Consider the following 23,725-nt stretch of genomic DNA (forward strand, 5'->3'; position numbering starts at 1 on the left):
CAGGAAGAATAGCTGCTGCTTTCGCAACAGCTAATAGGGATCCTAATAAAATACCAAATATCAAATGTAAGATCAATACAATGTCAAGTTTGAACATAGGAGTGTGAGGTGTGACTCAATGACAGCCAACTAATGGACACTCCTTTCTGAAAGGGTCAGCCAATGGCACTCACCTCAGACATACTTGGCAACCAATGAACAGTCACCATCCAATGAGCACTCACCTCTGAGATGTTGGAGACAGGCTCTACCTGCACCTCGGTGGAGCTCACAATCTCAGTGGAGGTGGTGTCCAGGATCTCTACGGCAACAGAGATGAGGAGGCGGGCCCTGAAGGACACACCTTCCCCGAGCCCCTCATTCAGGTCCTGGTGCTCATCAATCAGAGTGTAGTGGCGGGTTGAGCCATACATGTTGACCCAGGCTGGGCCCATGGTAGGGAGGAACCCTGGGGGAGGAGAGGACGGGGTGAAGGAGGAGAGGAAGGGGGATGGAGGATGACAGGTGAATTGAACGAAAGACAGGGTCCTGAGAAAGGCAATTGCCTGTGTGCTGTGGTGCAGGAGTGTCATGATGCTGCAACAGAGGAATGTTGCATGGTAACTATCATGACAACTTAGTTTTTTGCATGAGGACATTATGATTTGCAGTGGAATTGAAAGACTTACCTTCCTGGAAATTATTTATTCCTTGTGTTTTAAACTATTTGAGTATTTTATCAAGTTTGTATTTTTGCATGCTTCTTTTGTTGTGATACTCCCATGCTGGTGACGACCTCTGAACTTACCACCTGGGCTTCCCACTAGATTATTGACTCTGATTAACAAGACCCTGCACAAATCGGAACTGTGGGCGCTGCCCGCATGGACCAATGGGGTTGGGGCAGGGTTGTCCACCTTTGTTTCCCTCAGGATATAAGCGGAAGAGAAGTGCAATGGAGAAAGGCGAACTAGACTGGCGGTCGAAATTCTCAGAGAATGGCGCAAGCGTATACCGAGTTTGAATCTGATGGTACTAGCAAAGATGACAATGAAAATGAAGGTGATGAGAATACTGGATGGACCACAGTCGCTAAAGGACGGGTAAAGAGAGCTAAAATGACAGTTCGAATGCTGTCTACTAAGCCTAATGCTTATGGCGCAACTACTTCACAGTTTGTGGTAGGAGTGCGGTTTGAGGATAAGAAGATGTACCTGGGAGATCCGTTTGATGTTGCCAAGATGAAGAAAGTGTTGTGTACTGTGGAATCTGTGAGGGTGACCAGAAGTGGAATTTTGTAGATTTTTGTGTGTGTCGGGCAGGAACAAAGGGAGCGTGCGTTGCTTCTCACCAGAATCAACAATCAAGGACTGTTTTCGAATTTCGGAGCAGGGCACCAACCAAGGGCATGATTTCTCAAGCCTGTGGAAGTTGTAGCTGAGAAGATTAGTTAGGGCTCGAAGAAGATAGAGAGTATGTCTGTGTTGCTGTTTTTTGATGAGTCTCTCCCTACTCATGTCAACGTGGGATATGTAAGGGCATTTGTCCCCAGGTTACTGCAGTTTTCCAACTGCAAAGCATTTGGGCATGTGTTATTTGTTTGCAAAGAGAATGATTTGCTGGGGAATATGATGTGGTAAGGAGGAGCTGCATGGTGTACTGACTGGAGCAGCAGTTCCGTCCTCTCAGGTCACCGGATCTGAGTAGGGCACGGAGTGTATTTTGAAGGACTACATTTTTTTGGTGCTCAGATGTTTGAGTGGGTTAAAAGTTTTAGTTTATTTCCCTTTCCCCCCTTTTTATATTTCCCGCATCCAATGTTTCTGGTGTAGTCAGCCCTAAAACACCAATGACGAAGAAGAAGAACGTAAACTGTCTATACCTGTCTATAGTCCTGGAGCTACAACTGCTAGATCAAGCCAGCCTTCATAGAGCCTGAAGCGCAGCAGCATTGTGTACCTTAAGGCGATTCACACCCAGTGGCGATCCGTCATTCAGAGCCCCACTTGTTTTGAGCCCTACCTGTTAGCTAAAAAATAAAAATATATATATACAGTATATTATTATTATTTTTTGCCTGTTTTGCATGTTATTTTGGCATTAATACATGTCACATATCAGTTTGAAAACAATGTAAAAAAAAGTACAATAATTGAGTTAATAAAGCCACATACAAACTTGGTCTCTTTTTTTTTTCTTGTGTAAAGCAGATCCAAAATGCAGATGTTTCAGCCTAGTTCAGTGCTTTCTGTGGTGGTGGGGCAGCCAGCGGAAAATACGGAGCTCAGGGGTTGGTAATGTTCTGTAGTTGCGCCGTAATTGGCTCAGTGTTCTGTCACTCATGGGGACACTACGTCACTGCAAAATATAAGGGTAGAGATGGCCGTGACCGGGAGACCCATGAGGCGGTGCACAATTGGCCCAGCGTTAGGGGAGGGTTTGGCCAGCCGGTATTTCCTTGTCCCATTATGCTCTAGCGACTCCTTGTGGTGAGACAGGAGCCTGCAAGCTGACTTTGGTCGCCAGTAGGACAGTGTTTCCTCCGACACATTAGTGCGCTGGCGCCGGGTTAAGCGAGCAGTGTGTCAAGAAGCAGTGCGGCTTGGTAGGGTCGTGTTTTGGAGGATGCATGGCTCCTGACCTTCGCCTCTCCCGAGTCCGTAGGTGGGTTGCAGCGATGGGACAAGACTGTAACTACCAATTGGGGAGAAAAGTATACATTTTTTGTAATATTCACAACATATCGACAGTAGCTTTGATTGGACTGGCAGCCAGTGGAAAATACGAAGCGTAGGGGTTGGTAATGTTCTCTAGTTGCGCCGTGATTGGCTCAATGTTCTGTCACTCATGAGGACACTGCGTCGCCGCAAAATCTAAGGGGAAAACTCTGAAAGTCAAGCCCCCTGGGTGTTGCCATAGAGTTACATTAGAAGTGGCCATCCAAGAAGGCTCAAGGTCATTGGCTACAGATAAAATTATGTCAATCACGTTATACCTACCGTAGCTTTGATTGGACTGATCATGTCAACATCATACTTTCAAAATCTACCAAGCTAGAAGTCATCATCATGAATCATGTCGACAATCTCCTGGCAAATCAGTTTTGATCCTTGTCATATGAAGAGAAATAATGAAGAAATTATAGATAAAACTTAAAAGGATAAACATTCAACATTGGTCACGCTGTCAATCCAGTATGACTTCTCCTGCGCTCAAAACAACTGGAAACCTGGAACGGGAAATCTCAGACTTCAGTGAGTTCAAGACCTCTCTCTAGAGCAGAGGTGGGCAACTCCAGTCCTCGAGGGCTTGATTGGTGTCACACTTTTTCTCCATCCCTAGCGAACACAGCTAGGGCAGTATTCCAACATGATAACGACCCCAAACACACCTCCAAGACGACCATTGCCTTGCTAAAGAAGCTGAGGGTAAAGGTGATGGACTGGCCAAGCATGTCTCCAGACCTAAACCCTATTGAGCATCTGTGGGGCCTCCTCAAACGGAAGGTGGAGGAGTGCAAGGTCTCTAACATCCACCAGCTCCGTGATGTCATCATGGAGGAGTGGAAGAGGACTCCAGTGGCAATCTGTGAAGCTCTGGTGAACTCCATGCCCAAGAGGGTTAAGGCAGTGCTGGAAAATGATGGTGGCCACACAAAATATTGACACTTTGGGCCCAATTTGGATATTTTCACTTAGGGGTGTACTCACTTTTGTTGCCAGCGGTTTAGACATTAATGGCTGTGTGTTGTGTTATTTTGAGGGGACAGCAAATTTACACTGTTATACAAGCTGTACACTCACTACTTTACATTGTAGCAAAGTGTAATTTCTTCAGTGTTGTCACATGAAAAGATATACTCAAATATTTACAAAAATGTGAGGGGTGTACTCACTTTTGTGAGATACTGGATATTTTTTTTGTTTGTGGGCACCGCTTGTCACCGTTATAGTGCAATTAATGTATTGTTTAGTGTTCTGTTGTGTAGCGGCTTTGCTGGCATTCAATAAAAAATTGTTTTGTTTTGTTTACCCGGCTGGGGGGCCAGTTGGACTACTGTGTTCAGTGGCAAGTTGGCGATACATGAAAAGTTAGGTGGAGTGTTTTGCTTAGCATTGTTTGCACAGTTATCCTTTTTGACATTTCTGATCATTTTTAATCCAGTCCAGTGGTAGTTTTAAAACACAGCCAGCTATACGATAGAGAGAACGTTTTCTACACACATTTGAGTGTATGTTTGGAGTGCTGTGCGGAACGAGGCACTGGCCCATATTCTCTTGTGTTTAGCTCGCTTATCCAGCTTCACCATGTGGGAAATCTGCCTGAGGTGAATCGGCATTTGGACTGGACTGAGGACGACGCTGGTGCAATCTGGTGGAGTAAGACTATTTTGAAACTGACTTTCTTGTGTACTTGTTTTTCTCTAGAGGGTTATAGAACTTTTTGGCTGAAGACTTTTCTATAGACATTAAAGCCCTCTAACGACTTGGTAAAAATGACTTAGCATCAAAATGACTAATGTGCTACAATAACATTGGCTTGACCGGATGACCTATCAATATGAGGCTAATGTTGATCTATGGACCGGGTAGATATATCACCTTACCTTTGTCACCATCGTTGGCGATCTTTCGCAGGTCAATGAAGTGCGTTCCTATGGCAACGTCGTTGACTTTGTCAGAGTCTCGTATCTGGACCTTGATGCGTTTGCAGAGCGGAGGAAACATCTCAGTGAAGACCACCTGCTCGTTCCAGATGGGCTCATAACTGCTCTTCTGGACAGACGTCTTCCCCTGGAGGAAACAACAACATACGTTTGGATTGACACACATTTATTTCTTATACTAAGACACTTCATATTATGTATATATTGTAAATAATGTATACTGTATTTATAATGTGATTGTGATCCATTATGTAATGCTATTTGTCTCTTTTGTTTATCCAACAAATAAATAAAACAGACAGTTTCAATAAAACGGCTTCAGGTTCATGGTGTCCTGATCTCCTGAGTAGCGGCTGTAGTGAACCTACTCTCTGTCCAGCAAAGACCACTTGTACGTAGGGGTCCACCAGGTCTCTGTTCTCCCCTATGAAGGCCTTCTTCACATTGGCCATGATGCTGGTGTTCATCTTGGGAAGGCCCTCTGCTCGGTAGATCTTCACGTAGAACCGCGCCCACTGCCTCTCCAACGGAACTCCCTCTGGAAGCAGGAGGTTCCTGACCAGAAAAAAAAGGTTGAGAAAAAAAAAAGTCTGATTTTGTCTCATCAAAACCCCTTGATAACATTCTCCGGCCTTTTCTATTTTATGACCTGACCACTCTACAACATTATCTGACCACTAGAACATTGCTTAACCCTTTGACATTATTTTGCCCAAATAAAACATTCTCTTACCCCTCTATGTCGTCTTCATCCGTCTCGTTGGCTTTGTGGGGAGTCTTGATATTGTCCCCCTTCCCCACCACGGCGATGTCACACTTGATGTAACCTTTGCACCCCGCCGTGATGTCATCAGGGTCAGACAGCATGGCCCACTTGTGGTAGAACTGGTGCTCTGTGACACAGGTGTCAACCAATGATCTATTAATTCAACCAATTAATCATCATGTATCCTTATAAGAGGTTCTGAGACATTATGGGTCCAGTCTCAGCACCCTTACCAGGCTGGGAGTAGACTGTGCCAACATCTAGCTTGAAGGTGCCAACCAAGGTGCCACTCCGCAGCAGGTTCTTGGAGTGGATCACCTAGTGAAAGACAGAGGAGAACATATAGAATATACTGCAAACATATGTGCTACATTAGACCTGCCATAGAGACTGTTCGTCTTGGTGTTGTTTTGGAAGCAGTTGAGTGGAGTAGGGTTGGGTTCATGCTCAAAGGCTGCTACTGTAAAGAGAAAGATTGAGTAGGTGTGTGTGTGTGGGTATAAGACATGTATGCCACTTACTGAGAGCTTGAGAATCTTGTCAAACATGACATCAGGTGGGACGTGGAATTCAAAGACAAAATACTGTGGGGAGAAGATAAGACATGAGATGTGACAAATACATTAGCCTTACTCTCTGTCAAATGACCCATGTTGTACCTTTGAATGATCATTCCATTGTGTTCAGGAGATTCAAAGGTTCAATTGAATAAATCAACCCGATAATGATTCATGGATCATGGACACAACAGACATGTTTCTACAGAATACAACCAATGATGATCAAATGAACATACTTTCAGCATCGGTTGAATCCATTTTGTGTAGCGTCCAGGTTAATCTTATATAATACAAGGGTAATTAGTACTGATTAACATGTTTGTCAGCCTAGCTGGATCAGGGCATCGACTGAATAATGCCTTAATGTTTTGCTCAGCCTCCTTCTCGTGAAATAAGAGTGTAATGTCTAGAGCTCAAAACAGAGAGGATTCCTGCTGAGCCCTTACAGGCAGAGGCTTTGATCTGAACAAAGCCAGCCTGGTGTTGGAGACTCTGGACTGAGACTGGCTGCTCTTCTCACTGTTTCAACTCAATTACACACATACTATAGAAGAGAGAGGGAGAGAAATAAGGGGAGAGAGAGACGCTCTTACCTCATTGTAGTAGGGGCAGTTGGTGGATTCCTTCATGGAGGTGTACTTCTTGTCTTCCCCAATCTCCACACAGACCACAGGGTCCATGTTTAGGCCTACCAGCTGCCTGGCCTCGACCACTGTGATGCTAATCTATTACGTTGCAAAATAACAGAACATTTTCTTAAGGAAACAGGTTTTTCGGAAATCCCAGTTGGAGGATATAGGAGTCAGAAGGGAATAAGCAGGTAGGTAATATTCTAGCCGGGATTCATTTTACTCCAAAACCTTCCATCTAAAGGTGAGTAAATGCACCATAACAAAAGGGTACCAAGCAAAACAATCAAGATGAAAAGTCAAACTGGAGGTTTTGACTAGAGAGGCGACTCCTGTCCCTGAAGGTTAATTCTACCTTTATATCTTTACTAAAGAGCCCAGCACAGTGCAAGGCACACATAGACTGTGCTGTGAACATCTCAGTCGGTGTGCAGAGTTGTGGTTTGTGGTCACAGAGACTGGTACATGAATGTATATAAGCCAGCGTGCTGTTGCTGGCAGAGGAGAGTAGCTGCAGCCTGAAGTTAGGCTACATTAATGAGCTGTTAGCTTTTGTTCTAACCACCCAGCCTTCACACTATGCCCTATCCATTCATCCCTACTGGAGTCAGTAAATTGGGATCCTAATAAAATCCAAGAAAAGAATCCCTCTCTCCATGAACTGCAACAGCTATTGTGTAATGGAGCTAAGGATGCATAGATACAGTGAAGACAAACACACAAAGCTGGCAGGGGTAGGGTTAAGCCTCGTCTGCCTTTAGGGGCTAGTTGTTAAACAAACTGGACAGGCATGGTTACATCTGACCACAGTGTATACAATATACATTTCCAGCAGTGACTGTAGTCATGGTAATTCCTTTCCTCCTCTCACCTGGTAATCCACAGGCCTCCCAGAACTAGGTTCCATCTTGATATCAGGCTTTGACCTGAGAGCATCAAGAAGACACAAATCAGAGCAGTTGACTATTTACTTCATTTGGTATAGTAATGTAGTGCGGGTTATAAACATGAATAAGAGTGTTATAAAGGGTCAATGGATCATTGCACTAACAGAAGTAGAGCAAGTATACAGTACACTGACCTCTTGTTGGAGACATTGGTGGTGACGGCGGTGACGGACGCCAGGGAGATGCAGTCTGGGTCCAGACCCCCGGCCCCTCCCAGACGCAAGGCCTTCCTGTCCAGATCCTCCATGTCCAGGGTGGCTGGCTCATCTGTGGGGTGCCATCACAATAACCCATGTGAGTTTATGCCAGGGGTTGGCAACCCTCCTCCTGGAGAGTCACTGGGATATCTCTGCTCTAACACACCGGATTCAGCTTAACAAGGTCTGGATGAGCAGCTGATTAGTAAAAACCTACCCTTTTTTTCAAGGTCTGGATAATCAGCTGGTTAGTAAAAGCCTACCCTTATTATCAAGGTCTGGATAAGAAGGTGATTAGTAAAAGCCTACCCTTTTTTCAAGGTCTGGATAATCAGCCGGTTAGTAAAAGCCTACCCTTATTATCAAGGTCTGGATAAGAAGGTGATTAGTAAAAGCCTACCCTTCTTATCAAGGTCTGGATGAGCAGCTGATTAGTAAAAGCCTACCTTTCTTGTGGTCGTCTTTGGAGCTCTTGGTCTTGTGGAGCTTCATGGCTGAGAAAACCCCCTTCCCTGCTCTGATGGAGGAAGACAAGAGGAGAAATAGAAAGAAACTACTGAAATCTGACACAGTGAAATCAGGTCAAATATCTGGGAAGAGCTCCCACTTTTGGACTAATGGCAAAGACAATTTCCCAAATTTCATGAACTGTTGTCATTATGCTGTCATTCGGAGGACTTTGCTGACTCTCTTAGTTAACCTTTATATTAATCTAAGGAGGAGCTCATTCAACAAAGAACCATGTGAGTACATGATGAAAACTGACAGTAGCTAACTAAACCCTACACCAACGTAACACACTGCCCCATCAGGATGGAAACATTTTGCAGAGATGAACATCACATTGATGAGACAGTCTCTAAACTCCCCGACCCCCATCACAATAGAAACCAGGGGTGTCCAATAACACCACATAGTTATTACAGAGGATCACATATCACCACCACAACAAAGGCTGTGATGTCACTGCCGGACCGGCAAATGAAGGGCCTTAATAATTAAAAATGATGTGCGTGACCGTCCAATTAGCTGCGGATATGGATACATGTTAGATAGAAGATGAAAGGGAGGTTTTCAATTTGTCTGCTCAAGCATTCTAAAGTGAAGCAGTCAATCAGAGTGAAATGTCTGCTTTCTGTCTTCTCTTTCATTAATTCACTGATATCTATCTAACCCTCTTTTGATAAGAACCAGAAAATGAAGGAGATAAAATGGAAAGGTCTTTCAAGAATAGATATCATATTACACCGTATTCAATATGACAGGTTTGGGGGGATAAATTGGAAATGGAAAATCCTTCAGAAAGAAAGCAACATTATTTAGACTACAAAAGACTTAGCAATTGTTCACTCAAGGCTGGTGTATCTACAAAGCCAGGTTCAAGGTGTTGCTATAGTTCTCCTAATCATTTCAAATCAAGGCCAAACACGTTGAAGGCAGAAGAGACTTAAATAAAAAAAACAATCAAAAAATATGAATGGAAAGCCTTGGAAGTCTTGCTTCTGTGTGTTCAACTGACAAGCATATTGAATCACCTAGCAACTGTGCTATTATCCTGCCGTCTATTATTGACCATCTAACAATGCAAATATTTAGATTGTAATATTTGTAAAACAAAACCAATAGCACCTCAAAACAACCCAAGAATGGATTCATCAGGTGTTGACTACAGCCTCAATCAGATGAACAGATATTTAAGCAGCTCAAGTGGTTCATACATACCCTGGGTCCAAACCCAGCTTGGGATGACAACACTAGCACCCTCTCTCCCTGTCGCTCAACAGAATACGCTTCACTCATTCACTCTATTCCATATTAGCAGTTCCTTCCATAGACAAGGAGTAGGTCAAGAGGTACACAGGGAGGAAAGGAGACAGAGGAGGGAAAGGAAGAGGCAGGTGAGAGGATGAATCTGAGGCTGGAGGAGATACAGTAGCTGCTGTGGAGTTGGGGAGGAGGGAGCAGGGAGGAGGGAGAAGGGAGCAGGGAGGAGGGAGCATGGAGGAGGGGGCAGGGAGGAGGGAGGAGGAAGGAGGGAGCAGGGAGGAGGGAGCAGGGAGGAAGGGGCAGGGACGAGGGAGGAGGGAGCAGGGAGGAGGGAACAAGGAGGAGGGGCAGGGAGGAACGAGCAGGGAGCAGGGAGGAGGGAGGAGGGGGAGCGCTGACAGCCAAATAATATGAGTGTAGCCAACCATGGCAAGGGATCCATTGGAGCACTAATACAGTACACACTGAAGCACAGACATACACACGCACACACACACAAGCATTTTGCTGCACAGAAGCATTTCGCTACACCCGCAATAACATCTGCTAAACACGTGAAAAATTTGAAAAATTTGAAAGATTTGAAAAATGTGATTTGATTTGACACTGTGGTGGTTGAAGAAGTATTTTGGACTCTCACTTTGTTAGAGCAGAGAGTTTTTTATTTGTATAATTTTTTCAGACCGTTACTGTTGAATGAACTCGGAAGACTAAAGAGGTAAGTTTGGAATGTGTCAGTCAGAGAGCTGTAGAGGATCACAGAGTCTTATCACAGACAGCAGGGACAAGATGGAGGGGATGAAACTGGAGCAGACAGACTCAGGAAGCTGCCTGTCAGTAAACCGCAGAGAGCTGTCACCAGGGATGAAAACTAACAGAGAAATGGCCTCAATACACTTTAACACCCTGTAACAAAGAGACCAAAGAGACACTCTAAGAAAGTTCCCAATACTAACAGAAAAGCATAGAGCCGACTGAGTGATATCTACTTCTCTGTTCTTCTCTTTCCAGCCTTTTCATTTCCTTTACTGTGCCAAGTACATAGTGAATGCAGATGGGGAATAAGAGAGTAGCTAACCAACATCATTATCTTTAGAGAGAGGCCGTGTCTGAGTGAGAGAAAGACAACAGGCTTTTTGCTGTTGTTGTTTAATCAGTGACCCGATGCCTCTAGTTTAATGGAGAGGGTAGAGATGGGGCTGTGTGAGACTGGATGAAAGATCAGTGAGCAGGCAGAAAGATGGCGTGATGCAAGGTGGAAATGAAAAAGTGACTGAACTTCAGTAAAGGTTCAATCTGAACAAATAGAAGTAGATTAATCTGCTAGAAGGGGAATTCATCCACTGAGGTGATGGAATTAATGATGTCTTATAAAGTATAAACAAGTGGTAAAGGGAGCAATATGAAGTCTTTATGAGCAAAGCTCTGTGTAACAAAGTACCTGTTTGTTTGTCCTTCTTTCCCCTGTAAACTGAAATGGGAAGATAAACCGAACAACTAACAACTATAAATTAATATTTAATCAAAACACTGCAAATCAAACCAATCAAATCACATCAAACCAATCAAAACCACACAAACTGTATGCTTGAATCAGGTTGTAGAGTAGCCTCATTCAAGCCATCAACTACTACTAAGGTATGTGCAGCATGGCACCATAACCCACTAGTGCTTCAGCTTCAGTACCACATAGTCCAGGAATAATACTTCCATAGCAGACTCAGCAAACAAATAATCACCACAGCAGATCACTACAGCAGTACAAACTGAGAGAATCATAGTCCGATGCTGCATTGGGCTACAGCCCTTTGCAGTAAGCATGTAGCATGTGTTCTTAAACCCATCTACTAACAAACATCAATAATTGATCAATAACTAGCCCTCTGCTACCGACCATGACTGTTAAAACTGATCATTATTATGGTGTGATTTGTCACAAGGTCTAATAAAAAGCAATATTTTGTATTCAGTATTGGTAAATAATTAATAAGAGTGCTCTTGTAGTTTTATCATGACTCATGAGGTACATAATAAGAGAATAAACATCAATCCTAACTGGTACTCTGATAATGTCTCAGTACTGTTACTTTTAGGGTCTGACTCTTGAGGTTGTAGGATCAATAAAACATAATGAGTGTTGTAGCAATATTGACACTGAGAGTTAGAGTTAAAAGAGAGGGAGGAGAGAGAGAGAGAGAGAGAGAAAGAGCGAGAGAGAAAGAGAGAGATAGTGAGAGAGGGAGAGAGAGAAAGAGAGAGATAGTGAGAGAGGGAGAGAGAGAAAGAGAGAGAGAAAGCGAGAGGGAGAGAGAAAGCGAGAGGGAGAGAGAAAGCGAGAGAGAGAGAGCGAGAAAGAGAGAGCGAGAAATACCTGACCACTGTGACTGACCCAAACTTAAGGAAAGCTTTGACTATGTACAGACTCAGTGAGCATAGCCTTGCTATTGAGAAAGGCCGCCGTAGGCAGATATGGCTCTCAAGAGAAGACAGGGTATGTGCACACTGCCCACAAAATGAGATGGAAACTGAGCTGCACTTCCTAACCTCCTGCCCAATGTATGACCATATTAGAGTGTCACGTCCTGACCAGTATAAGGGGTTATTGGTTATTGTAGTTTGGTCAGGACATGGCAGGGCGTATTTGTTTTATGTGGTTCGGGGTTTAATGGAATATGTATTTATGTAAGAGGGGTGTTTGATTTATGTGTTCCGGGGTTTTTGGGTAATGTTCTTGTTTTGGTATTTCTATGGTTTTCTATGTTGTGTATTTCTTTGTTGGCCTGGTATGGCTCTCAATCAGGAACAGCTGTACATCGTTGTTGCTGTTTTCACCTGTCCCTTTGTGGGAAGAGATTGTTGCACTGCTGTGTGTTAGCCTGCAATACAGTTCGTTTGATCGTTTTCTTGTTTTGTTTGTTACATGTTCAATAAAAGTCATTATGAGCACTCAACCCGCTGCGCCTTGGTCCACTACGTACGACAACCGTTACATAGAGACACATATTTCCCTCAGATTACACAGATCCACAAAGAATTTGAAAACAAACCCAATTTTGATAAACTCCCATATCTACTGGGTGAAATACCACAGTGTGCCATCACAGCAGCAAGATTTGTGACCTGTTGCCACAAGAAAAGGGCAACCAGTGAAGAACAAACACCATTGTAAATACAACCCATATTTATGCTTATTTATTTTCCCTTGTGTACTTTAACTATTTGTACATTGTTACAACACTGTATATATATATATATATATATAATATGACATTTGTAATGTCCTTCTTCTTTTGAAACTTCTGTATGTGTAATGTTTACTGTTCATTTTTATTGTTTATTTCACTTTTGTATATTATCTACCTCACTTGCTTTGGCAATGTTAACACGTTTCCCATGCCAATAAAGCCCCTTGAATTGAATTGAGAGACAGAGAGAGAGAGAGACAGAGAGAGAGAGCGAGAGAGAGAGAGAGAAAGCGAGAGGGAGAGGGAGGGAGAGAGAGAGAGCAAGAAAGAGAGAGAGAGAGAGAGAGAGAGAGAGAGAGAGAAAGAGAGAGTGAAAGGAGAGAGAAAAGAGAGAGAGGCAGAAAAGAATGGCCAGTGCAAGAGAAAATCAAACTAGGGAAATTGAATATAAATACAGAAAAAAAGAATTGAACTGCAGGTGATCAATAACGAACGGCCCCAAAGCTCTGTTCTGATCTGCTGGCTCTGCTGAATGGAGCTGAATAGCCTCTCTCCCAAACACACACACAGCGTTCTCTCAGGAGTGTCCCGTAATCAGACGGTCAGACAGTGATCAGGTAAACCGGAGAACCAAAGCAGTGGTTATTATTTCAGCAATATTATTATTTGGGGCGGCAGGTAGCTTAGTGGTTAGAGCATTGGACTAGTAACCCAAAGGTTGCAAGATCAAATCCCCGAGCTGACAAGGTAAAAATCTGTTGTTCTGTCCCTGAACAAGGCAGTTAACTCACTGTTCCTAGGCCGTCATTGAAAATAAGAACTTGTTCTTTAACTGACTTGCCTAGTTAAATAAAATATAAAATATTTATCCATGGAAAGGTTTTTGTAAATACAATTATTATACAAGACTTTCCTTCTCCTCTGTGCATTTGTAATAAGAGCAGTATTCTGGGCTGCTGTGGTATTTATTTCTTCATTAGTGTCACACAGTAAGTGGCTTTAAGTAAGTGGCTAGAACAATCAGTGGGATGCAGGGTGGTATGCTGCTGAAATCTTGAAATCATGGAAGAGAAACAGCATTCCATTAGTATTTGCATGTGCGGATGCCTACTTGTTGGAGATGTAAATAATTGAATGCCTAATAAACGATGACAGGAAGAGAAGGAGAGAAATAACGGGAGGAGGAAGAGAGATGTGGAGAGAAACAATTCAGCAGTTGACTGAGGGAGGAGGAAGGAGGGAGGAGAGGCTGAATAGCAGAGGTGGTTAACTTTTAACAGGCTTTCTCTGAATACCCCTCTGTTTTAAAATGTTATTCTGCTCAACCCCAAAAGAGTCTGGTATTGCGTGGTGATCTACTCCCACACCATGGCCTTAGACAGGAAGTCAGAGAGGGTCACTCAGTCAGTCAACATGTGGGAGGAACACAGTGGCACACAATACACAGGCAATACACCACAGCAAGACACTACAAAACACAAAACACTGCACTCAGACACACTGCAGAAGACCTTGAGGGAAAACAGTGACATAAAACACAACAAGGAACATTGAGGAGTTGTAAGAGATTCTTGCAATCTAAAGTTACCTCTACAACTATAGCATTTGATGTCTACAACTAAAGCTCTAAGCTACTATAAGTACTTCAAACAAGCCACAGCTTCAAACCAAGAACACATTTCTACAGTAGCAATCAAAGACTCCAGAACATTCTACCAGTGCTACTGTAAGTTCACATAGACCTCATATGAATAAAGACCCTTAAGTCTACGTTAAAGACATAAAATACTTCCTAGATCTATCATTTGTTGGCACTGACGTGTGATACACTGATACAGATGAAAAGACCCCACAACACAACACCATCACAATGCTGTTTGATGTGCCGCCAACCTGTTGCATTGTGGGTATGATCAAAGGTGGCCCTTGAAAGCATGACGGCCCCAGGCTGGCACAGAATGAGCTTGCTTGCATCCCAACACAAAACTAACAAAATTAGTGAACGAATTAAACAAAAGCCTAACCAAATTAACACTCAAAACAATCACTGCCTCGGTTTCCTCCGCTTTGCAAGGGAATACATGTTATGTAAGTTTACACCAGCTCCTGACAGAGCTGGTGTAACTGAGTCAGGTTTGAAGGCCTTGCTCGCACACACTTTTTCAATTCTGCCCACAAATTTTCTATAGGATTGAGGTCAGGGCTTTGTGATGGCCACTCCAATACCTTGACTTTGTTATCCTTAAGCCATTTTGCCACAACTTTGGAAGTATGCTTGGGATCATTATCCATTTGGAAGACCCATTTGTGACCAAGATTTAACTTCCTGACTGATGTCTTGAGATATTGCTTCAATATATCCACATCATTTTCCAACCTCATGATGCCATCTATTTTGTGATGTGCACCAGTCCCTCCTGCAGCAAGAGTCAGACCCACCCCCACAACATGATGCTGCCACGCCCGTGCTTCACGATTGGGATGGTGTACTTTGGCTTGCAAGCATCCCCCTTTTTCCTCCAAACATAACTATGGTCATTATGGCCAAACAGTTATATTTTTGTTTTATCAGACCAGAGGACATTTCTCCAAAAAGTACGATCTTTGTCCCCATGTGCAGTTGTAAACTGTAGTCTCTAGGAGACAGAACACGTCTCCTTCCTGAGAGGTATGACAGCTGCGTGGTCCCATGGTGTTTAACTTGCATACTATTGTTTGTACAGATGAACGTGGTACCTTCAGGCTTTTGGAAATTGCTCCCAAGGATGAACCGGACTTGTGGAGGTCTACAAAAAAAATTCTGAGGTCTTGGCTGATTTCTTTTGATTTTCCCATGATGTCAAGTAAAGAGGCACTGAGATTGAAGGTAGGCCTTGAAATACATCCACAGGTACACCTTCAATTGACTGAAATAATGTCAATTAGCCAATCAGAAGCTTCTAAAGCCATGACATAGTTTTCTGGAATTTTCCAAGCTGTTTAAAGGCATAGTCAACTTAGTGTATGTAAACTTCTGACCCACTGGAATTGTGATACAGTGAATTATAAGTGAAATAATCTGTCTGTAAACAATTGTTGGAAAACTGACTTGTGTCCTGCACAAAGTAGATGTCCTAACAGACTTGCCAAAACTATAGTTTGTTAACAAGAAATGTGTGGAGTGGTTGAAAAATGAGTTTTAATGATTCCAACCTAAATGTACGTAAACCTCCGACTTCAACTGTAGTTCACGGACCAGAAATACATCCTTCTGGACTCGCAGAGAAGGGGGCTAATCCTGGAGCTGTGGTCCCCTGTGGTTCAGTTGGTAGAGCATGGCACTTGCAATGCCAGTAATGTGGGTTTGATTCCCAGGGGGGACCAATACACAAATGTATGCACTGGCTGCATCCCCTTTGACTTCAGAATGCAGAGTTTCCTCTTCAAGAAGCCAACACTTGACTCCTCTGATGTGAAAAACTACTGATCGGTATCTCTTCTTTCTTTTCTTTCCAAAACACTTGAGCGTGCCGTCTCTGACCAACTCTCTTGCTATCTGTCTCAGAAGAATATTCTTGACCCTAATCAGTCAAGCTTCAAGACGGATCACTCAACAGAGACTGCTCTTCTCTGCATGTGTCACGGAGGCACTCCACACTGCCAAAGCTCTCATCTCTGCATGCCTGGCAGATATCTCAGTTTGGATGTCGGCCCACCACCTCAAGGTCGACAAGACAGAGCTGCTCTTCCTCCCGGGGAAGGCCTACCCTCTCCAAGACCTCTCCATCACAGTTGACCACACCACGGTGTCCCCCTCTCAGAGTGAAAAGAACCTTGGCATGACCCTGGACAACACCCTATCGTTCTCTGCAAACATCAAAGCAGTGACTCACTCCTGCAGGTTCATGCTCTACAACATCGTAGAGTATGACCCCATCTCACACAGGTGCTAATCCAGGCACTTGTCATCTCCTGTCCAGACTACTGCAACTCACTGTTGGCTGGGCTCCTGCTTTTTTATATTTTAAACTTTTTTATTTAACCTTTGTTTAACTAGGCAAGTCAGTTAAGAACAATTTCTCATTTAAAATGACAGCTTACCCCGGGCCAAACCAGGATGATGCTGGGCCAATTGTGCGCCGCCCTATGGGACTCCCAATCACGGCCGGATGTGATACAGCCTGGATCGAACCAGGGACTGTAGTGACACCTCTTGTACTGAGATGCAGTGCCTTAGACCGCTGCGCCACTTGTGCTATCAAACCGCTTGTGCTATCAAAACACTGCAACTTATCCAGAACACTGCACCCCACCTGGTGCTCAACAGTCCCAAGTTCTCCCATGTCACCCCGCTCCTCCGCACACTCCACAGGCCTCCAGTCGAAGCTTGCATCCACTAAAATACCATGTCGCTTGCAAGAGGAACTGCCCCTCCCTACCTTCAGGCTATGCTCAAAACCCTACACCCCAACCCGAGCATTCCATTCTGCCACCTCTGGTCTCTTGGCCCTCCCACCCCTATGGGAGGGCAGGTCCCATTCAGCCCAGTCCAAGCTCTATTCTGTCCTGGCAGTCCAATGGTGGAACCAGCTTCCCCCTGAAGCTAGGACAGCAGAGTCCCTGCCCATCTTCCCAAAACATCTGAAACCCTACAAAGAGTATCTTAAATAATCCGACAGCACCTCCCCCTCACACTACCTCCTCACCCCCCCCCCCACGCCATTTTAAGATTAATGCACTGACTTTAAGTAGCTCTAGATAAGAGTGTCTGCTAAATGACTCAAATGTCAATGTAAACTGGTGTGTGTGTATGTGTGTGTGTGTGTGTGTGTGTGTGTGTGTGTGTGTGTGTGTGTGTGTGTGTGTGTGTGTGTGTGTGTGTGTGTGTGTGTGTGTGTGTGTGTGTGTGTGTGTGTGTGTGTGTGTGCAGTCAAAGGGATAAAGAGCAATTAAAAGGCCAGTGAAACCCCTTTCTCATCTTTCTTATCACTTTACCATGGCAGCTCAGACCTGAAGCCCACACACACACACACACACACACACACACACACACACACACACACACACACACACACACACACACACACACACACACACACACCAACTCCATCTCTCTCTTATCCTTTGTCTATGCCATTGTCAGAAGAACAGAAGTCCTCCTTCCTAAACTGTACCAATGTTGGAAAGTGAGTTGACCTTTAAACCACATGTAATGCTATCATTACAGACAGGGTGGTCTAAGTTGCACCAGTAAACTACCCAGTCTTCATCTTCTGTTTGATATGTACTGTAAAAGGCTCCAACTCTCATTAACTCCGGCCCAAATCTGGCTGCTCAATAAGGTTAGGATTATGTCTCTTAGCCTTCTGTTTCTCCCCTGATCTATTGTACGGTAGGCAATAAAACCATCTTAATGAATCTCCCACACACCAGATTCCTCTAGCAAAAAAACATCTTAATTAACAGTCTATTGACTGGAAGTATAACTTGAGCTTTCTTATATCTCCTAGATATAGGACAAACACTTCAAAACCTTATTCCTTATGATACATTTTTTCACTGCCTGTTTTGCCATTTATGAATGTGTTATTCAATGGGTTTAAAATCGCTAAATGATCCATGGTATGACCATCTTAATACAGTTCCATATGCTAGCCTGGCAATAAGACCATCTTAATACAGTTCCCTATGCTAGCCTGGCAATAAGACCATCTTAATACAGTTCCATATGCTAGCCTGGCAATAAGACCATCTTAATCCAGTTCCCTATGCTAGCCTGGCAATAAGACCATCTTAATACAGTTCCCTATGCTAGCCTGGCAATAAGACCATCTTAATACAGTTCCCTATGCTAGCCTGGCAATAAGACCATCTTAATACAGTTCCCTATGCTAGCCTGGCAATAAGACCATCTTAATACAGTTGCATATACTAGGTTGGCAATAAGACCATCTTAATACAGATCCCTATGCTAGCCTGGCAATAAGACCATCTTAATACAGTTCCCTATGCTAGCCTGGCAATAAGAGCATCTTAATACAGTTCCATATGCTAGCCTGGCAATAAGACCATCTTAATACAATTCCCTATGCTAGCCTGGCAATAAGACCATCTTAATACAGTTGCATATCCTAGGTTGGCAATAAGACCATCTTAATACAGTTCCCTATGCTAGCCTGGCAATAAGACCATCTTAATACAGTTCCCTATGCTAGCCTGGCAAAAAGACCATCTTAATACAGTTGCATATCCTAGGTTGGCAATAAGACCATCTTAATACAGTTCCCTATGCTAGCCTGGCAATAAGACCATCTTAATACAGTTGCATATACTAGGTTGGCAATAAGACCATCTTAATACAGTTCCCTATGCTAGCCTGGCAATAAGACCATCTTAATACAGTTCCATATACTAGGTTGGCAATAAGACCATCTTAATACAGATCCCTATGCTAGCCTGGCAATAAGACCATCTTAATACAGTTCCCTATGCTAGCCTGGCAATAAGAGCATCTTAATACAGTTCCATATGCTAGCCTGGCAATAAGACCATCTTAATACAATTCCCTATGCTAGCCTGGCAATAAGACCATCTTAATACAGTTGCATATCCTAGGTTGGCAATAAGACCATCTTAATACAGTTCCCTATGCTAGCCTGGCAATAAGACCATCTTAATACAGTTCCCTATGCTAGCCTGGCAAAAAGACCATCTTAATACAGTTGCATATCCTAGGTTGGCAATAAGACCATCTTAATACAGTTCCCTATGCTAGCCTGGCAATAAGACCATCTTAATACAGTTGCATATACTAGGTTGGCAATAAGACCATCTTAATACAGTTCCCTATGCTAGCCTGGCAATAAGACCATCTTAATACAGTTGCATATACTAGGTTGGCAATAAGACCATCTTAATACAGATCCCTATGCTAGCCTGGCAATAAGACCATCTTAATACAGTTCCCTATGCTAGCCTGGCAATAAGAGCATCTTAATACAGTTCCATATGCTAGCCTGGCAATAAGACCATCTTAATACAATTCCCTATGCTAGCCTGGCAATAAGACCATCTTAATACAGTTGCATATCCTAGGTTGGCAATAAGACCATCTTAATACAGTTCCCTATGCTAGCCTGGCAATAAGACCATCTTAATACAGTTCCCTATGCTAGCCTGGCAATAAGACCATCTTAATACAGTTGCATATCCTAGGTTGGCAATAAGACCATCTTAATACAGTTCCCTATGCTAGCCTGGCAATAAGACCATCTTAATACAGTTGCATATCCTAGGTTGGCAATAAGACCATCTTAATACAGTTCCCTATGCTAGCCTGGCAATAAAACCCTCTTAATACAGTTCCCTATGCTAGCCTGGCAATAAGACCATCTTAATACAGTTCCCTATGCTAGCCTGGCAATAAAACCCTCTTAATACAGTTCCATATGCTAGCCTGGCAATAAAACCATCTTAATACAGTTCCCTATGCTAGCATGGCAATAAAACCATCTTAATACAGTTCCCTATGATAGCCTGGTAATAAAACCATCTTAATACAGTTCCCTATGCTAGCCTGGCAATAAAACCATCTTAATACAGTTCCCTATGCTAGCATGGCAATAAAACCCTCTTAATACAGTTCCCTATGCTAGCATGGCAATAAGACCATCTTAATACAGTTCCCTATGCTAGCCTGGCAATAAGACCATCTTGATACAGTTCCCTATGCTAGCCTGGCAATAAGACCATCTTAATACAGTTCCATATGCTAGCATGGCAATAAAACCATCTTAATACAGTTCCATATGCTAGCCTGGCAATAAAACCATCTTAATACAGTTCCATATGCTAGCCTGGCAATAAAACCATCTTAATACAGTTCCCTATGCTAGCATGGCAATAAGACCATCTTGATACAGTTCCATATGCTAGCCTGTCAATAAAACCCTCTTAATACAGTTCCATATGCTAGCCTGGCAATAAAACCATCTTAATACAGTTCCATATGCTAGCCTGGCAATAAAACCATCTTAATACAGCTCCCTATGCTAGCCTGGCAATAAAACCATCTTAATACAGTTCCATATGCTAGCCTGGCAATAAAACCATCTTAATACAGTTCCATATGCTAGCCTGGCAATAAAACCATCTTAATACAGTTCCATATACTAGCCTGGCAATAAAACCATCTTAATGAATATCACACACACCAGATTCCACGACCTCTTACCGTGGACATCTAGCCCTTAGCAATTACATAATCATAAAACATAATAAGCTCTGTGATTGTAATTATTCTACATTAAATAGAAAGACCATTCTGATGTGACATTGATTTAGATTTAAGGGCCGTTATGGAATGACTTCCTGTTTCATCATACATAGAACGTGAGATGATAATAAATTATGTTTATAAAATAATAATGCCGTAGAGTGACAGACGATGCGGTCTCAGGGACAAATTAATTGCAAGGTACGAGTGTGCGTGTGTGTGTGTGCCCTGCTCCCATGTCACTGCAAAAACCACTCTCTCATGAACACGCGCACACTCAAACATGCAAGACGGCACTGCTGCAACCCAAAGAGGAGAGACACTGCAACCCAAACAGCATATGGTACCTTGAGTTCACACTGTTTTTGTCCTACTCCTCATTCTCCTCCCTGTAAGGAGCACCAACCCAGACAGGTTAATACAATGGCATCAAAGCCCATTGACATCATCAGAGTGGTTCCATGAGGTCATCATTGTTCCCCCAGTACTGTAGTGTGTGTTTTCCATCAGTATTGTCATCACTCTGTGTGGGTTCACTGGGGTTCTCTCTCACACAAAATCTCAGCTCTCCTCTGAGCTACTGTACAGTACTGTACCACTGACAGGACTAGCTCTTTGTTGCCTGTGTGTGTGTGTGTGTGTGTATGTGTGTGTGTGTGTGTGTGTGTGTGTGTGTGTGTGTGTGTGTGTGTGTGTGTGTGTGTGTGTGTGTGTGTGTATGTGTGAGTGAGTGAGTGAGTGAGTGAGTGAGTGAGTGAGTGAGTGAGTGAGTGAGTGAGTGAGTGTATTTTTTGTACCATTATCTTTGAAATGCAAGAGAAAGGCCATAATGTATTATTCCAGCCCAGGCGCAATTTAGATTTTGGCCACTAGATGGCAGCCGTGTATGTGCAAAGTTTTAGACTGATCCAATGAACAATTATATATCTGTTCAAAATGTTATATCAAGACTGCCCAAATGTGTCTAATTGATTTATTAATACATTTTGAAGTTCATAATTGTGCACTCTCCTCAAACAATAGCATGGTATTATTTCACTGTAATAGCTACTGTAAATTGGACAGTGCAGTTAGATTAACAAGATTTTAAGCTTTCTGCCCATATCAGATATGTTTATGTCCTGGATTTTTTTGTTTGTTACTTACAACCTCATGCTAATGACATTAGCCTACATTAGCTCAACTGTCCCGCGGGGGGTGGGGCACCGATCCCGTAGGAGGTTAAACGGTGAAGACACATTTCAGTTGAATGCATTCAGTTTTACAACTGACTAGGTATCCCCCTTTCCCTTTCCCTTTCGTTTTCCTCCTCAGCCTGCATCTTTTTTTACAAGTCTCATAAAACACAGATCAGCTCTATGGGGACACACTATAAAAACTCTGTTCCGTCCGATAAAACCCACTGAATCAGTACATCTAAACTCTAGGAGATGATAACTGTATGTGTCAGTTCAATAGATTTTCATGAGGATTCACAGACAGAGCCCCATTCCATTGTAATGCCCAGTTGACTCCCATTACAAACTGTCTAGTCAGGAGGATGGCGATCTCACGGTGAGAGACTCACTCTAATACATCCAGATACAGTGGCTGATGTCTGGTCCCAATCACACACAGATACACTCACACACACACACACACACACACACACACACACACACACACACACACACACACACACACACACACACACACACACACACACACACACACACATATAGACACACGCGCACACACACACACACACACACACAAACACTTAACATGTGTTATGATAATGGATCAGGGAACCTAGCCAGGCAAACCAGCCAACAGGAAAATAAATACTACCTACACCTTATTAGCCTACACATTATTCAGCAGAAAACACAATAACACACCACATTGACTGCGGTTACATGCACACAAGAATACGATTATTGTGGATAGTCAGATTAATATAATACTTAGTTTCAAACTTTTACATGCTTCGAAAGAAAAACGATTTCCCAAATAATCCTGTTTACATAGACTCTCTGAAATCAGGCAACCCGATGAGATGATCGATAATTGCAGATAATCGCTAATCAAAGCAAATGTTCTACCACAGTGAGCGTGTTATTTTTGCGAAGGCTATAAGATTTGGACATACACAGTTTGTATGTGAAAAACATTTGTAAAATGCATACTTTCAGGTCTTCTGAACTCACTTCCATCATAAGAGGGATGCTTGCCCTACACATTGTACATGCACAGACCAAATAGATCAAATACAACACTGGAACTGTTTACATGTAAGGGATAATCATTGAAGGGCTATGAGTTCTATGGAAAATAATGAACGACGCGGAAGGTGTGTTCAAGCAGAGTGGAACTATAACATTCCATGGAGTTGCATTATGTTTGATTATCCCTTTTATACCATGGTTATAATTTAACACATTTGCCGCTAGAAATTGAATTCTGCCGTGCTGATATACCGTGCATTATAGGGAAATAATGCATGCTCTAGAATTTCCTTCAACAGTATTAAACAATGCCATGATATACAGTGCCATTGAAAAGTATTCAGACCCCTTGACTTTTTCCACATTTTGTTACATTACAGCCTTATTCTAAAATGGATTAAATAGTTTTTTTCCCTCATTAATCTACACACAATACCCCATAATGACAAAGCAAAAAAACGGTTTTCAGAATTGTAGCTAATTTATTAAACATAGAAAACTGAAATATCACATTTACAGAAGTATTCAGACCCTTTACTCAGCACTTTGTTGAAGCACCTTTGGCACT

General features: G+C 42.9%; 1 protein-coding gene across 7 annotated transcripts in view; it reads right to left on the reverse strand.

Annotated features, from left to right (window-relative positions):
• LOC115175094 (otoferlin) overlaps positions 1-23,725 on the reverse strand; it is a 119,942-nt gene that overhangs the window by 39,117 nt on the left and 57,100 nt on the right. For all 7 annotated transcript variants that reach the window (XM_029734563.1, XM_029734705.1, XM_029734477.1 and 4 more), the window contains exons 6-15: positions 8,191-8,261; positions 7,682-7,814; positions 7,472-7,526; positions 6,565-6,696; positions 5,933-5,995; positions 5,645-5,729; positions 5,379-5,538; positions 5,014-5,200; positions 4,586-4,772; positions 225-448 (exon numbers count right to left, since the gene is read on the reverse strand). In XM_029734563.1, the coding sequence (XP_029590423.1) occupies positions 225-448; positions 4,586-4,772; positions 5,014-5,200; positions 5,379-5,538; positions 5,645-5,729; positions 5,933-5,995; positions 6,565-6,696; positions 7,472-7,526; positions 7,682-7,814; positions 8,191-8,261 (1,297 nt within the window). The remainder of the gene's footprint in view (positions 1-224; positions 449-4,585; positions 4,773-5,013; positions 5,201-5,378; positions 5,539-5,644; positions 5,730-5,932; positions 5,996-6,564; positions 6,697-7,471; positions 7,527-7,681; positions 7,815-8,190; positions 8,262-23,725) is intronic.

The sequence above is a fragment of the Salmo trutta genome, chromosome 1 (genome assembly GCF_901001165.1).
Source record: "Salmo trutta chromosome 1, fSalTru1.1, whole genome shotgun sequence".
NCBI classification, from domain to species: Eukaryota; Metazoa; Chordata; class Actinopteri; order Salmoniformes; family Salmonidae; genus Salmo; species Salmo trutta.